Genomic DNA, 16439 nt, shown 5'->3' on the forward strand with positions numbered 1-16439 from the left:
TTGACCACTGTTTGAATCCCAGACAAGGAGACTTTAAACTCATACCGGTGCATGCGCATGCATGCCCAAAATCCTGGAAGGAGACTACAGAAGAGACTGCAGTATGGCCATCCTCGGTGGAGGGTGATTTCTCCTTTTCTGTCTCTTTGTCTCTCTCTCTCTGTCTCTCTGGTGAGCACAAATGTCCTATAGCAAAAAAACTCTAAAAAAAAAGAATCTCAAACTAAATGAATCTTCTCAGCTGCCTCTCACCACCCAATTTCTGCCTTGTACTTAGCACTGAGTTAACAGGGATATGAAGAAAGGAGTATTCAGATTTTTTCCAACAATGGACCACTTTGTGTAACATTTGTCCTTTGCAAAAACAAAGTCATTTTTACTCTGAGAAGAAAATAACAGATACAGGAAAGTCCCGCTTCAAATAACAAAGAACTTTCAGATTTTGCCCACCTCACATTTTTGACAAGAGACCTAGAATTATCAACATGCTGTAAGGAGGCTAATCTAATCCCGCCAGGGACCTGGGGAAGAAGCAGTGACAGTGGACAGAGTCACCCGCTGGAATCGCACAGCGAGAGAAAAGAGAAAACAGAATCCCTTCCAGAGGACACTGCATTTAAGCTGCACCGTCCACTTCCACCCACCTTATTAGAGCTGGACCATTCTCCTGTGAATAATAATAGCTACCCTTCTTTAGTATTATGTGCCTGCCAGGGTCCAGCCTCGGCAGACCCAAGCTTTGCTCATAGGTCAGGGGGCATACAGAAGCAGCCTTGCCAACGTGTTGAGCCAACCAAAGCTGTGCTCAAAGGCCGAAGGCTCAAACAGATCCTGGAGCCCCACCAAGTTGGACTCCTCCATGTGCCTGACCCACTTTACATGCAGTAGTTCACTGAATCTTTGCAGCGAACGTCATTGATAACCACATGTGGTGGCTGGGTTGGTTGTGTGGCCTCGGTGGTTCACTGCGTCCTGTATCCATGCCCTTTGCCCTGTGACTTTGTGGCAAGCACCTGCAGAAGTGGTGCCTACTTCCCTAAATCTTGGATCTGGAGTACAGACGGGACTTATTTTGCCAAGAAAACAAGGCAGATGTTATGCTGTGCCAGTTCTGAGGCTAGGACTCAAGAAGCCTCGTGTGTTTCCATGCCGTTTTCCCTCCACACCATGGCCATGAGAATGAGCTTAGACTAGCCCCCTAGTGGATGAGAGACACACAACCAGAGAGGAATTACTGCAGTCACCCCAACTAAGCCATGCCCCCTGCCAACCCTCAGTCAAACAAGAGTCCTGCTGAGAGCAGTGGAATTGCCCAGCTAACCCCAGCCTTGTGTTAAGATGCTACTGGTTTTGGGGATGATGTGTTAGTTACAAGAGCTAACTAATAGACTCATTTTTCACAAACTAGGAAACTGAGGCATAAAAAAATTAAGCTGCTTTAAAAAGTAGAAGGTGGATAGGGATAATAATAATTAGAACAATAATAATAATAATAATTAGAACAATTCCTGGAATATATAAAACAGCATGCAAGGATAGTCTCCCAGACATGGTGAAGTATCCAACATACAGTGAAGATATGATAAAGATTTTTAAATGCATAGTCTTGCAAGTCCCTATAGGAATTCAAATGTAGAACACTTGCACTGACAGGTCTTGCTCAATAAAGAGGAATGAATTTTGGGGTCAAAAAAAAAAAATAAAAGAGGAAGGTGGAGACAGGAATTGAATCTAGGCAGCCTAACTCAAGGCCCGTGCACCTGCCCATCATCTCAGCTCCTACTTCAGTGGAGAGGAAAATGAGAAAGACGCTGTGACCACATCCATTGTGTGTGTATGTGATGTTCATTGCTATTAAACATCTATTTTTTTGACAAGGGAGATATAAATTCCTTATATTAGACAATCAAAGCAATACATTTTACCAAAAACAAAATCAAAAACCAGTGACTGGAAGGCATAGCAAAGATTAGTAGTGATCACCTACATTCTAACAAATAAGGCACTCAATAAAGAGATTCCCAGAAAGAGATAGCACTTTCAAATGAAATGTTCTCTTTTCTCAAAGAAACTGTTACAGACTATAGGTTTTGAATAAAGGCATTGTACAAGACTGGCCAGCAAGTACAATATCGAGTCCATTAGAATTTTCCTTTATAATGAAAGATTTTCTTTAGACTTTGGCATATTAGTCACACATTATGGGATAAAAATCACATCAGGAGTCCTCAAACCAACAAACCCACTTAAATAATGCATTCTAAAAAATCAATACCTGGTATCAAAAACAATTTTTTTTTCTTACCTCTGCAGAAGTGAAAAAGATTAATCTTGGTAACCCAGACAGTCCCTTTTCCTTAATTTCAGGAAAATATTTGTATCTAGCTAAATGGATCGCATACATATTGGACACTGAACCACCTGCAAAAACAAAATTAAAACGGCATATTAACAGCATAAAATCATAGCTCCCTAAGCGTCAAAACCAGGGGAAAACATGAATGGCTATGGCTGTTCTCACCTAAGGACAAGTCACTGTGAAAGTCACCATCCCCACCCTCTATGCTGAATATTCCACTTCATACTCCCTAGTCTATAGTTCCAGAACATTCAGACTTAACAAGAGAGAAATCTGACGGTATTCTCTCATTCCACAATTTTCCCAAACTAAAAGTATTTTTTCCCCATGCATTCACCAGAGACAGACTGACACAGAATGAGAGGAAAAAGCCATAACCCCTCCCTGAGGAATGATCATACCACAATCCCTCCTCTTCCATCTCTCCCTCCTTTCAAGATTTGGGCATGGATGTACACGCGCTCAGTGTTTCTCAAGCTTCTGGGTCTGAGACTCAAGCTATAGTCCGCCATATGTGATCTGGCCACCCCAAGCACCAGGCCATGGAGCTGGACCGAAAACTAAAAGTTTCTGTCTATGAGCCCATGTTTGGACTTAGGGCCTGTACTCAAGTTTTCATAGTTTATCATTTCTTTCTGCCACCAGATTGATAGTATTAAAGTGACAATACATACTCATCTCTGGCTTCAAAAATTAATTATAGGATAAATGTGATTCAAAGTCCTCCTCAAGTAAATGTGATTTAAAATTTGGAGGACTTACCATAGCCCTTCCAAACTCCCAACAGCAGATAAATTCATTTGTGTTAGATATAAATCCTAAATGGTTGACATCTCATTTGTTAAGCATGTATGTCATTTACTTCGCAATTACACAGAATATTACCACTCCAAAGGAAGGAATGGCATTACTGCTATCCAATTATCTGTAATATATTAATCTGTAAAGAGTTATTCCTTTTATAAATAAACTTTAAGATGCACATAGTGGAAGGGCGACGGCAATAACTAATTGTACTCACCTGGGTTAAATATTCCATCCCCTTCTTTCCAGCCAACAAATTCAATCATTTTCTTCAGAATCGCTTCTTCCACTAACAGAAACACTGGGGACACCTCATACGTATAACTAGGTAGATATAAAAAAGGCTTCACTTCTATGACTAGAGTCAAAACATCCCTTTGATGTCCCAAGAAATGCACATAGAGTTTTATTAAACTAAGCGGCTGCTGAAGTGGAGGTAGTCTTTGGAAATTTATGCATTGGAAATAGAGGATCAGTCCATCTGTGACAATGTTAGTCGTGGTTAGATAAATGCCAACAGCTGGTGGTCTGAGGGATATGCAAAGCTATTTTAGCAGTCTAAATTTAGTGGAAACCTTCAATTCCACGAGGAGATAAAGGAAGAGCATCTGAAAGCTCTGTACAGTCACAAGCAGTGGCCACTGCACACTTCCAATGCTTGTGTTGGATGCTGATGCTGGTTAAAGAGCCACTGTCATGGTAACCAGGTTTTATTAGGTTATTGCTTTGATGATGCTAATAGTCAGCTCTAGATATTCTATATGGAGACTACCTGTCCTGAACTAGGCCTCCGTCCTCCACACTCACTTTTTGTTTGCTTGGATGGGAAGCAGTCTGTGGAACTGACTTCTTATTTGCTGATTGTACTGAAAAGCACAACCCAGATCCTGTCAATGAAGGGCTTGTTGCTCTAGCATGGAATGCTACTGTTAGAGAGCATTGTTCTATCAGGGATTGCCTCAGCTGCAGGGAGCTGCCTCCTTCAAGATCACACCCCTTCCTGTGCAACCCGATAACTGGTTGAGCTGGAAGTTTAAAGGCTTTGGCCATTTGGGCCCAATATCAGACCATTCTGAGGGCCTTTGTAGCTCCAAAAATCTCCATGGGGTCAGCCAAGATTGTCATTGAGTATGCAAGTAACATGAACCGTATCCCTGCTCAATGCTGCATCCTCCTCTCCTCCCATCATCACCCATGTTGATCTCAAGGGTACTCCTTAATGAACATGCTGTTCACTGAACTCCACCTGCAGTGGTTTCCCAGGGTACAAGATTTGCCACAGTTATCATACCTTGTTTTGTAATATTTAAGCCTTTCCAGATAACTTTCAGGTGACATAATAGCTATAATCTCGAGGCTTCTCAGTTAGGTGATGACATTAAATTAGACCTAAATAAATGTGTACTCTATATATGTAAGCTAAGCAGACACATTTATATTTATAGTCATCGGATTTAATACAATTATTTTAACATTTGGATGAGAAAGCTTTGGGATAGAGGCAACAAAATTGAACACCAACTGTGTATCACCTACCTATGCATCAAGCACTCCGCAAATACTATGTCGTTATGAAAACAAGATAGGTTCTGTCTTCAATCATGCTAGGAACTCAGTTTATACACAGCAAAAGTATGTTTTAAAAATGTTTATGTGTATTAGCAAACATAAATGGAATAATCATTCACTTTTTCGGTAAAAACAAATGTTTGCATTAAATCTGAAAACTGGCTCAACTATCAACCTTGACACAGACCTGGAAGTGGAGGAGAGGACAGTAGAGAAGACACTTAGCACCTTAATACTTAGAAAACTTAACTATTACAAAACAAAACAAAACAAAACAAAAAAACAACAACAACAAAAAGAACCTAGATGAGGAGTTAGAAAATCAGTAATATAACAGGAAAGGTTAAAAAACCTGTGTAACTTCACTCTCTTCTGAGTAACTGATCACTTTATATTCCACCCATTGGAAACTGTTTTCTGTTCTCATCACTCCACCAAAACATCTCAAAGGTCACCATTCACACCCAAGTTGCTAACCCAGGGGACAAGTTTTATCTTCCTTTTACTTGAATACTCAACAATATGTGACACTAGACACATTCTTCTTATGACTTCCATGTCTATCTCCTTGATCTCCTCCTTCTTTTATGTCTTCATTGTAGGCTTATTTCCTTTCAACCAATAAATGCTAGATGTCTTCAAGGCCCACTCCTAAGCCTTCTTCTCTTTTCACTCCATAAGCTGCCCTCCAAGCAGCAATTCTCCATTCTGTCTTCTCACTAAAATCACTTATTAAACTTTGTAAATATTAATATATCAATACATAGGACAGTCCCACAAAAATTCAGACTCCATTGTTGTGGGTTGGTACCCAGGCATCAATATATTGGGTTGTTAGAAAAGTCATGATGTATTTTTTTTGTTTTTCTGTGCAAAAACATGACTTTTCCAACAACCCCAATATATATATATATACACACACACACACACATATATTAAGTACCCAGGTTGGTTCTAATGAATACTCAGGGTTGAGAATCAGTAACTTATAAATTTTATCTGTATACCCACGGTATTTCAGTTCCGGACATCATTCAATATCGACTGTAGAAGGGTTTTAGGACTCCTCTTGGATACCAAAATTCTCATAAAAATGGTTAGTACTTGCATGTAACTTATGCACACTCTCCCATATACTTTAAACCATCTCTAGATTACTTATAATGGCTAATATAATGTAAATGCTAATTAAATAGTTGTTATACCATATTTTTAAATTTGCATTTTTTCACTGTAATTTTTTTTATCTGATATTTTTGACAAGCATTTGGTTGAGCTTGTGGGTATTATAGGCTAATTATACCACCATTTGATTATTAACTTCTAGATTTAGCCCTTTCATATAGTTATCAGAATTCCAAGCCCATATATCTCTCAGCTTAGTTGACACATATTCTTGGCTATCTCCAAGTCACTACAACTCAAATGCACACAAATGAACACCAAGTTCTTGATCCTGTACCTCAAACACTTGAAAATCTCCCCCTCTCCCAATGCTTCATAACTCCAAAAATGACACAACTATCAACCGAGCTCTGGAAGCTGGAAACCCAGGCATCAGCCCAGAAACCTTCTCCATCTTATTTTCATTTCCAGGATGTAATATATTGTCCTTTCTGTTTTATCTTCTAAACAGTTTTTCTCTCTATTCCTCCTGTCTAAATCCAATCTACTGTCATCTCTCATTTGACTGAGTTAATACCCTCCTATCTGGCCCCTTCCAATCTATTCCCTATATTTCCAGAAATATTTTCAATAAGCAAATGGCACCTAGTGGCTTAGAAACTTTCAAAGACTTTCCACTGTACTTAAAATTACTTTAAAATATGGTCCATTAGGCCCTGCACTAGACCTGGCTCCTATCTATCTTTCCAGTCTTATCTTTACTACAGTCTCTGTAGCTCTCTCTCAGCGATCCCCACCCAGACCTTTCATGCTGCCTTCTCCCGTAGGGCCTTTGTGAATGTTATTGCATATACTCAGAAATCATCCCTCTCCTTTTCACCTTGTTAATCCATCTTTTAGCTCTTACCTGTCATTTCTTCAGAGTACTCTTTCCTAAGCTCCTAACCAGGAAAAAATGTCCCATTTATATTTAATATCATCATGTGCCTTTCCTTTATATGAGAGTTTAAATTTTATATTTTCATGTGGATCATTTTAATTAAGATTTCTCTTTTTCTCATCTGATTTCATGTTCCCTAAGGGCAGAGTCAAAGTTTATTTTTATTTAAAATGTCTCTCCAGTACGTAGCACAAATAATGACTTTTTATGCAGAGATAAATGAAAAGTTGCTTAATCAACTTCCTTATCTATTAAATGGGAATGATAATACCCATTTTACCCATCTCATAGTACCACTATACAAATCAAACAGCTCTTCAAATAATGTTAAGCGTCATGAGACTATTTCATTATTTATGATGACAATGGTCAAACAAAACCATTAAACAGAAAATCATAAAATAGAATTTCATCTACTTAAAAAGATCTATATATCATTTTCGGTGTAAATTCCAGGCACTTACATGCTTGGATTTAATGCTTCTGTCATAAATCGGGCCACCAAGGCATAATAATCAAGTCCAGCATACAACTGGTTGAAAAATCTTGGGTGATCTATAAATTTAAAACAGAGAAACAATAGAGAGGGGGAAAAAAACTATCAATACAGCAATACTATCAATTAATCTTTCAGACATTGAAAATAGCCAGACACAAAAATGATATACAGCATGATTCCATTTAGTTGGGATATTCTAATTAGCAATGCCCTCTATGGAGCTAGAGGTCAAAAGTCTGTGGTACTTTTAAAAAGGAAGTATTGATCAGGGAGGGGCTTGAGGGAACCTCTAGAATGTTAGAAATGGTCTGTATATTTATCTGGGTGATGGTTTCATATATACTGATACGTACAGATTAACTGAATTGTGCACTTATTATCTGTGGACTTTACTGATTATAAATTGTACCTCAATTTTTAAAAATTCAAATTCCCCATCAACCCCTTTTCTACTGAACAATATGTTTCTAAGTAAAATATGAGCACTCTTAAGAGCTTTGATTTACATGCTCTTCTTTTCTACAACCAGGACCCAAACCAGAACACTTGATAAATATTGCATTGTCAGAAAAGTTATAATGTATTTTTCTATGCAAAAATGCATCATACTTTTCCAGTGACCCAGTGGATTAACTGAACACCATCTAGGTATCACGGCCTGCTACTTTACCTCTGAAAATATCAATATTAACTTCCCTCACTTCAAACACATTTTACTTACCAACAGGGTTCATCTCAGGCTATATGTGGTGAGTGGCCTTTTCATTTTTCAGATTGGACTAGTGAAACTGGCATTATGTAGATGGAGTAAGATGTGAGTCATACGGCCTACGTTCACTTTCTGATTCAACTGCCTTCAAATGCAGTTGCCTTTAAGACTTAAACAACTTCTAGTTCCAATTTTCTATTTTTTTCCTCCTCATATAAAAGGTCTCATAAAGGTTCTTGGCTTTACACAGTGTGAATATTCACACCAAACATCAGGGTAACTGGCTTGACATTCTCAATCATGTGAAGCCCAGCATGACAAAGAACATAGAAACAGAGGGTCTATTTCTAAATTTGAGTATTTGGGAACTATTTTAGCTAATGATCTCTTACTATGACTTACAGGACTGGTTTTAGTTTAGCATAGCTTTGTTTTGTTTTGTTTTTCCTCCTTACACTAGGGGTTTGATTTTTTTAAAAAATCTTAAAAGAAAATATCTTTTCAACTGAAACATGGAAAACTTCCTGTGATCTGGCAAAGGAAATCATGCATTGCTACAAGTAATTTTAATAAGATTTTTTTTTTTTAGTCCTGTGTTAATTTATGATTGATTTCCATGGTAACATTATGGAAAATATCCAGTAAGCTGAAAAATCTACTGCATTAAATGTCATTCTACACTTCTGACATGCACTATAATAATAAGATATGTATCTCTGCTTTTGAAATGCTAACTGGTTTTTTGATACATACACCAAACTTTCCCAAGGGAATATAATCCAATTATTTTTAACCAACATTTTATTATGTTCTTTCCACTAAATTTAGTCCAGTGTCAGAATTCACAAAGCATAATGCCTATATGGTCTTAAGCACTAGGTTACCTTACATCACTCTGAGAAATGCATATTTTAGGAAGTTATTTTTCTACTTTTGAAACTTGTTCACTGGGTACGCAGGACATGAACAGTGAAGTTGGAAAACTACTTCAGTGTAAGCATGCATCACATCACGGTGTGTATGAAAAATCGTAGTGCTATGACATTATTGTGAGACAATCAGAGCAAAATCTTACCATGTATTTATTTTTCTCATATCTGCCTGATGTAGTTTTTATGTTTTGATCCTGCCAGGTTTGATAAAATACTTGGTAAGTACCAACTACAAAGAGTTAATCAGTGCCCTCCAAATAAACATATTCCTACTTAAATATATATATGTGTGTGTGTGTGTGTATATATGTGTGTGTATATATATATGTATATACATATATACTTGCACATTCTGAGCTATCAAGATTTAAAATACTGCAACAAATTTATATAAAACAAATATTATTTGCCAGTTTGGACCAACATGCAATAAGTAGTAGTTATAATATTGGGTTGTTGGGAAAGTCATGACACATTTTTGTACAGAAAAACAGAAAAAATACAACATAATTTTTCCAACAGTCCAATGTATGGGGTCCATTATCAATGGAGGACGCGGATTGGTAAAGAGCAGATAATATTTGTAAATGAACACTAAAACCAAGAGATTGCTTATCACTTTATCCTTGGCCTTGACAACAAATCTGGATTAGGAATTAAATGGAACATTGTTAAGAACATCAGAGCCACCACTTTTTGATCCAGGTTTTTTGTTCCTTAAGCATTATCCTTGTTAGATTTATTAAGAGGTAAACAGGTGCTTTAAAAAGTTAATAACTTGTCAGAAATACAGATGAGGGAAGGAAAGCAAAATTCTTACTAGTTTTGACACTATAATGTATAACATCCTGGCAGAGTTCCAACAGCCTGTGGTGTGGTTCGCCTTTGTCTCTCAACTCCAAATCAACAAGTTGTTTCAGTTGTTCAGGAGGCCGCCATTCACAAACCTGGAGATTTTGCAATGGCACACAATCAATGGAGTGTACACCAGAATCAGGTACTGAGAAAATGTTAAAAGCATGGACCCTTATGAAGCTTCCAGGCAAGTGGGAAAAAACAGACTTAAACATGCAACCATGGTTCGGCATAAAAAGAGCTACAAAAGTAATAGAGTTATTGTTGAGACAAAGCAGGGGCCTCATTTTATATGTTCAAAGTCAAAGATTTCCTAGAGGAACTTAGATCTCAATCATGTCATACACTAAGAGTAGAATGGTTGAGCCAAGGTAAGGGACAGAGTAAGTACAAGGGGTGTCTCAGATGAAAGTAACGAAGGTGAGTTTATGATACATCTGAAAAATTAAATAAATCTAACGTGGCTACAACATGGATTCTGAAGACCAGAAAGGCAAGAAGTAAAGCTGGAATGCTGAAATAACTTCTCAAGTTTCCTCTCTGCTCCAACCATAACCTTGTACAGTCTACTATTAACCCAGTAGCCAGAGTGATCCCCTTAACCTAAGCCATGGCCATCCCTCTGTTCAAATACAACCAATGGTTCCCCATTTCCTTCAACATGTCTTTACAGAGACCTAAACTGTTCTAGTGTGATCCATTTCTCCTGGAAGCATTTCCTGTCTAGCCTCACCGAGCACCACTTCCCCTTGGCTGACTCAGTCCCTGCCACCCTGGCCTCTTTGCTGTTCCTTGAACCCCGGACACTGGGACTCTACTTCAGATTTTCTGCTCTGACTATGCCCTCGGCCTAGAGTGCTCCTCCCCCAGATTTCATCAGATCTACTGTAACTCCCTCACTTCTTTCAAAGCATTGGTCAAATGTCACTTTCTCAATAATGGCAATCTTCATTCCCTTATTAAAAATGACAGTGTGTCCATTATCCCATCTCTGACAGCCCTTCTTTGTCTTCTCTTCCTTCTCCCATAGCACCTACCACGTTCCAGCATATTATGTTCTTCTTTTATCTATTAAATCTCAAATAATCTCCACGAAGGCAGAGCTCTCTATCTCTCTGTTCACAATCCCAAGTAACTAACACAGAGCCTGCCATTATTAGGTGCTCAATAAAGTTATGTTGAATGGACCCAGCCCATGGCATGGTGGTTAAGATGGCTGAATCCCACATGGCAGACTATGTGGTTTGAGTACTAGATTTACTAGCTTGACAAACACTCTGGGCATGTGTGTGTGAGTACCCAAAAATCTCAAAAAGAGGAAGAGATGACGGAGAATTGGGGCATGAACACCCCTCAGCTGGATCGTTCTTACTTTCTTTCTCTCTTTTTCTTTGTCTCTCTCCAGAATTACATATGCCCTCTGGTAGGAATTTAAAAAAAAATACATTTTGAATGAATGAATAAATGGAGAGATAAACAAGGCTGAAATACTGACTGGTTTTATATGGTATGTGACAGAACTTGACTTGGCTCTAAGGAAGTCACTGAAATGTTAAGACAGGGGAATGAAATAATCATGTTTGTGTTTTGACAATAGCTATGGTTGCTATATGGAAATTCCAAGTAAAACTAGATGTAGGAATTTACTATAGTAAGTTCTTGGTATAGTCAAGACCAGGTGACGGTCTGGATGTGGGTTGATGCTGTAGTAATGAAGTATAGAACTTGGAATTCAATTAGATGTCAAGGATGGGAGGGAGGGAAGAGATCAACGTTAATCCTAGAGTTTCCAGCAAGTACTCATGGGTTGGTGGTGGCAAAGGGATAACTGGTTGGGGCGTGGTGATACATTTTGGGCATATTTGGATTAAACCACTTACACAACATCCAAAAAGGGTGTAGCAATTGGCCTGAGGTTCTTATGAAAGATCAGGAACAGAGTACCTGGTATGTAAGATTATATAGCAGTGGATGGGTGATATAGCTCAGAAAGAACCTACAGCAAAGAGAAGATGATGCAAGATCTCTTGACAACTCCACACGTAGAGAATAAGAACAGGTCCTTACGTATGAGATGGAGGACAGGCCCGAGAGAGAATTCAACCAAACAATCAATCAATATTAAAACGAGAGAGAGTGTTAAGAAGACGAATATGGGCCAACCATGTAGCCTGGTAGTTAAAGGAGCTGAATTCTACATAGTGAGCCACAGTTCAAAACCCAGCCTCAGCAGCTTGAAAAATGTGTCATGGCACATGTGTATGTGTGCCCAAAACTCTGACAGGATAAAAAAAATGGAGATGGGATTGTGGAGTTACCATACCCCATTGGGGATGTGCTCTCTCTCTCTCTCTCTCTCTCTCTCTCTCTCTTCTCTCCCTCTCTCTCTCTCTCCATATCTCTCAGACAAGTACATATACTCTCTAGCAAATAGAAAGAAAAAAGAAAGTAGGAGAATATGGTCACTGCTCTCAAATACTGCTGAAATGCCAAATTAGATAAAAACTGAGAAGTGTTCATGATTTACCAACAGGGAGGTTTTCCTGGCAAGAACTGTTCAAGTGAGATAGGTGGGGGGCGGAGGCCAGATTGTGGTGAAGTGAGCATGTAGGAGGTGACAAAATAGAGGGAGGGGGAGAGTGTAGACAGTCTTTCAAAAATTGGCTGTGGAAGGAAGGAGCGAGACAGGAGTGTAGCCAAGGAGCAAGAAGACTGGGCGGCGAAAAGGAGGGGGTAGGGAGATGCAGGAGGAAATATCAAGTGATGTGACATGTATGAAATCAAAGTTGGATGCTCTAACCATGACACACAGAGGTAATCAAAAGTCCCTGAGACAATCAAAAGGAATGGGTACTGATACGCTTGACAACATGAATGAATCTCAAAAGTATTTTGCTGGGACCAGCAGATGATGTATTGGTTATGTTACTGGATTTCCACGGAGTCGACTACAGTTCAAGTCCCAGACCCAATGGCTTAAAACTCATATTGGGCACATGTGCGTGTGTGCTCAAAATCCCAAGAGGAGAATGGAGGAGAAGGGATTGCAGCATGGCCATCTCCCCAGGGGGTGATTTCTTGCTTTCTGTCTCTCTGTCTCTGTTTGTCCAGTGAGTGCATGCGCCCTATAGCAAAAACCTCTCTCAAAGAAAGAAAAAAGGATTTTTCTGAGGGAGAACAGCAAGACTTAAAAGACTACTTATGATATAATTCCATCGATGTGGCATTCTGGGAAAGGTGAAAGTTATAAGAACAAAAACAGATCAGTGGTTTTGAGGGCTAGATGGGAGGGGAAAGGGATGACTAAACTGGGGCCCAGGAAAATTTAGGGGATGATGGAACTGTTCTATGATCTTGGTTGTGGTGATAATTACATGACCTGTCAAAACTCATAGAACTATACACTAAAAGAGATATATTTTACTGAACATAAACTATAACTCAATTTTTCTTAAGGTTTTTGCTATAGGGCCAGTGCACTCACCAACGAGACAAGAGAGGGACAGTGAGAGGGAAAGTGAGAAATCACCCCCTGGGGGGATGGCCATGCTGTAATCTTTACTCCTCCATTCTTCTCCTGGGGTTTTGGGCACACATACACACGTGCCCAGCATGATTTTTCAAGCCACCAGGTCCGGGACTCAAACTGTGGTTGATCATGTGGGAGTCCAGCACTTTAACCACCACACCTTCTGCTGGCCCCTATATTTCAATTTTTAAAAAGCAGCTGAGAAAGAATGTCTCATTTGTGGAAAAATGTAAAAATAAATTAATTAATTTAAAAAGAAAGAAAGAAAGAATGTCTCCTGGAGAGGGCACTGGGAGTAATCATCTTACTAAACGTGGGGATGTTCACACGTCACTCTTTAATGGTGTCCTGTCAGACTCAGTGGTATTAAAAACACCTCCTTCCTCCACCCCGCATAGCTTTTAATGAATAGCCTGCACAACCGCTACATTGTGATTGACTTGTGATGTTTTAATTGACAATTTAGGATTATAAGGCTCCCCCTTCTCATCTTCTCCCAGTAGGCCCCTATGTGAGCACTTCTTTCTAAGAAAAAGGTCCCCCTCACTATACTAAATACTGTCATGGATCACTGGTCAACCGATGGCACAGTGGCAATGCAATGATCCGTGATGTTGGACACACATGGTAAGGTACTATCTTCGGTTCACACCCCAGGGCCTCCTTGTACACTCCAGGTGCACGCAGACATGCCTGCAAGGTGAAAGTTATATTCACCACAGGAAGACCCTGTTGGGAGTGCCTCTCATGGAAGAAATAAACTTTATAATTAATAAAAACATATCTTGTCCTTTTATAGTGCTCTTTCCAATATTTAGCTTCTCAATTTCAACACCCCTAGAACTGGGCAACACATCCCCAACTTCTTGCTGCCAACCAAAATCTCCCTTAACCTTTAGATTCTACATCAAAGCTCAGAACACCCACTCCTCTGGGAAATCCCAAAGGTCCGCCATGATCTCATAGTATTTATCACATTTTCATTGGGATCCTTTCTTCCCTTTTTTCAATAAAAATTTATCCTTCCAATTAGATTATAAATGTTGTTCAAAGCTGAAACTTTAATCTTATTTTTATTTACATCCTCCAGGGCTAAATATACTCCCTTAGCCATAGCTAACACTCAATTAATATTTAACGACTGAATAAAGGTCAGTTTAGAAAAAAAATGCCAGAGGAGCAGCATACTCTAAAGTAAGGCAGGTCCAAAGTGTTTCACAAGAAAAAAGAAGACCAGAAAATACACAATTATAAATATATAATCTGGATTGGTAAAAAATGCTATCAGTGATTTTGCTTAAACATGACTATTCCAAGTTCACAGGTCATGTCAGTCTATTTTCTGATTAGTTTTTCTAAATGCATGTGATTGAAAATTCAGAAGAGGGGCTAGAAGATGGCATAGCAGTTATGTTACTGGACTCCCACCTGGATGACTGCAGTTGAAGTCCCAGACCGGTGGCTTGAAATACATGCTGAGTGTTTGTGCATGCATACTCAAGATCCTGGGAGGAGAATGGAGGATAAGGATTGAAGCATGACCATCCACCCCGGGAGGTAATTCTCACTTTCCCTCTCCCCATCTCTCTCTCTCTCCAGCAAGCACACATGCCCTAAGATAAAAATAACCTCTTTTAAAAAGTCAGAATAAATACCACTTCACATTTGAAATCTTTTTTGTTTGTTTTTTGTTATAGGGTACATGCACTCACTAGAGAGAGACAGAGAGAGAGAAAGGAAAAGTGAGAAATCATGTCCCATGGGGGGATGTCCAAGCTATCATCTCTTCTCCTCCAGTCTCCTCTCAGAATTTTGGGCACCCACACACATAGGCCCAGTTTTTAGGGTCCAAGACTTGAACCAGGCAGCCAGCCATGTAGGATCCAGTGCCTGAACCCCACGCCACCTACTGACCCAACATTTAAAATCTTCTTAAAATCACATTTATTTCTGATTAATACAAAAATCTCTTCTATGTGCCAATTTGTTTGTAATCATTTTCCACATAAAAAGTGATCAATATGATAGAGGATAATTTAGTGATTTTTAGAAGTCACATGGAAACTATTCCATAGTATGTATGTGCCACAGTTTTTCAACCCAGTCATCAGTTTTTAGACACTGAGGTTGATTCTATGTTTTAGCAATTGTGCACAATGCTGTAATACACATGGATTGCAAGTGTCACCCATAAGAAACAATAAGACTTACTGTTTGATTTCAAGTAGATGAATATGAAGAACTTAATGATAAGCAAAGTGAGATAGACTTTGAAAGATACACACTGTATATCTCCACTTCATAAGTACCAAATGCCTGCACTCTATGGCAGACATGGACGGATCGGAGGCTATGATAGTAGAGAGGATAAGTGTAAATACCAGAGACTGTAAGGGAGGGGAGTAGGTGGTAGAAGGTAGGTGGGAAGGGCAAAGGGAAGAAACATTAACAGACAGAAGAATGTAAAGTTCTCTGTTGAAAACAAATTTTGTAACTTTTGCTTTATAAACATTATTTTTAGAGAGATTTTCACTATAGTGCATATGTGCTTACACAGAGACAGAGACAGCAAGTGAAAAATCACTTACCAAGGGGGCTGGCCACACAATACTTTCTCCTCCATTCTCCTCTCGGGATTTTGGGCACACATGCATGCATGCCTAGCATGAGGTTTAAGCCACCAGGACTCAGACTGTGGCCGACTACATGGGAGTCCAGCGACTTAACCATTACACCATCTGCTTGTCTCCCACATTATAAGCATTTTAAAGGAGTCATATGGAAAAGTAGTCAGGAGCACAGGCTCTGAAGTCAGACTGCTAGCTTTGATATTTACTAGCATGTGGTCATTGGCAAGATATTTGATCCCTTTGTGCCACATTTTCTTCCTCGTCTCTAAAACGGGAATAATAAATAATATCTACCTTTCAGGATTCTTGTAAAGATGAAATACACAAATCTGTGTGGAGTCGCTTTTAGAACACCTTTCACACAGTAAGTACCCCCTGAGAGTAGTAGTTCTAATATCAGTTTGATTCTGAATTTGAGCCTGAATTTAAAACCTAGATCCAGTGGGGCCAGCAGATTGCATAACGGTTATATCACTGGACTCCCATGT

The 16439-nt window shown here is 39.1% G+C and overlaps 1 protein-coding gene across 1 annotated transcript in view; it reads right to left on the reverse strand.

The window, feature by feature from the left end:
- GADL1 (GAD like acidic amino acid decarboxylase 1) overlaps positions 1-16439 on the reverse strand; it is a 176095-nt gene that overhangs the window by 158079 nt on the left and 1577 nt on the right. Inside the window, exons 3-6 of the mRNA XM_027775942.1 lie at positions 9758-9884; positions 7262-7352; positions 3381-3487; positions 2306-2421 (exon numbers count right to left, since the gene is read on the reverse strand). Coding sequence (XP_027631743.1) covers positions 2306-2421; positions 3381-3487; positions 7262-7352; positions 9758-9884 — 441 coding nt within the window. The remainder of the gene's footprint in view (positions 1-2305; positions 2422-3380; positions 3488-7261; positions 7353-9757; positions 9885-16439) is intronic.

This window comes from Tupaia chinensis, unplaced genomic scaffold, assembly GCF_000334495.1.
Source record: "Tupaia chinensis unplaced genomic scaffold, TupChi_1.0 Scaffold000617_2, whole genome shotgun sequence".
Lineage (NCBI taxonomy): Eukaryota > Metazoa > Chordata > Mammalia > Scandentia > Tupaiidae > Tupaia > Tupaia belangeri.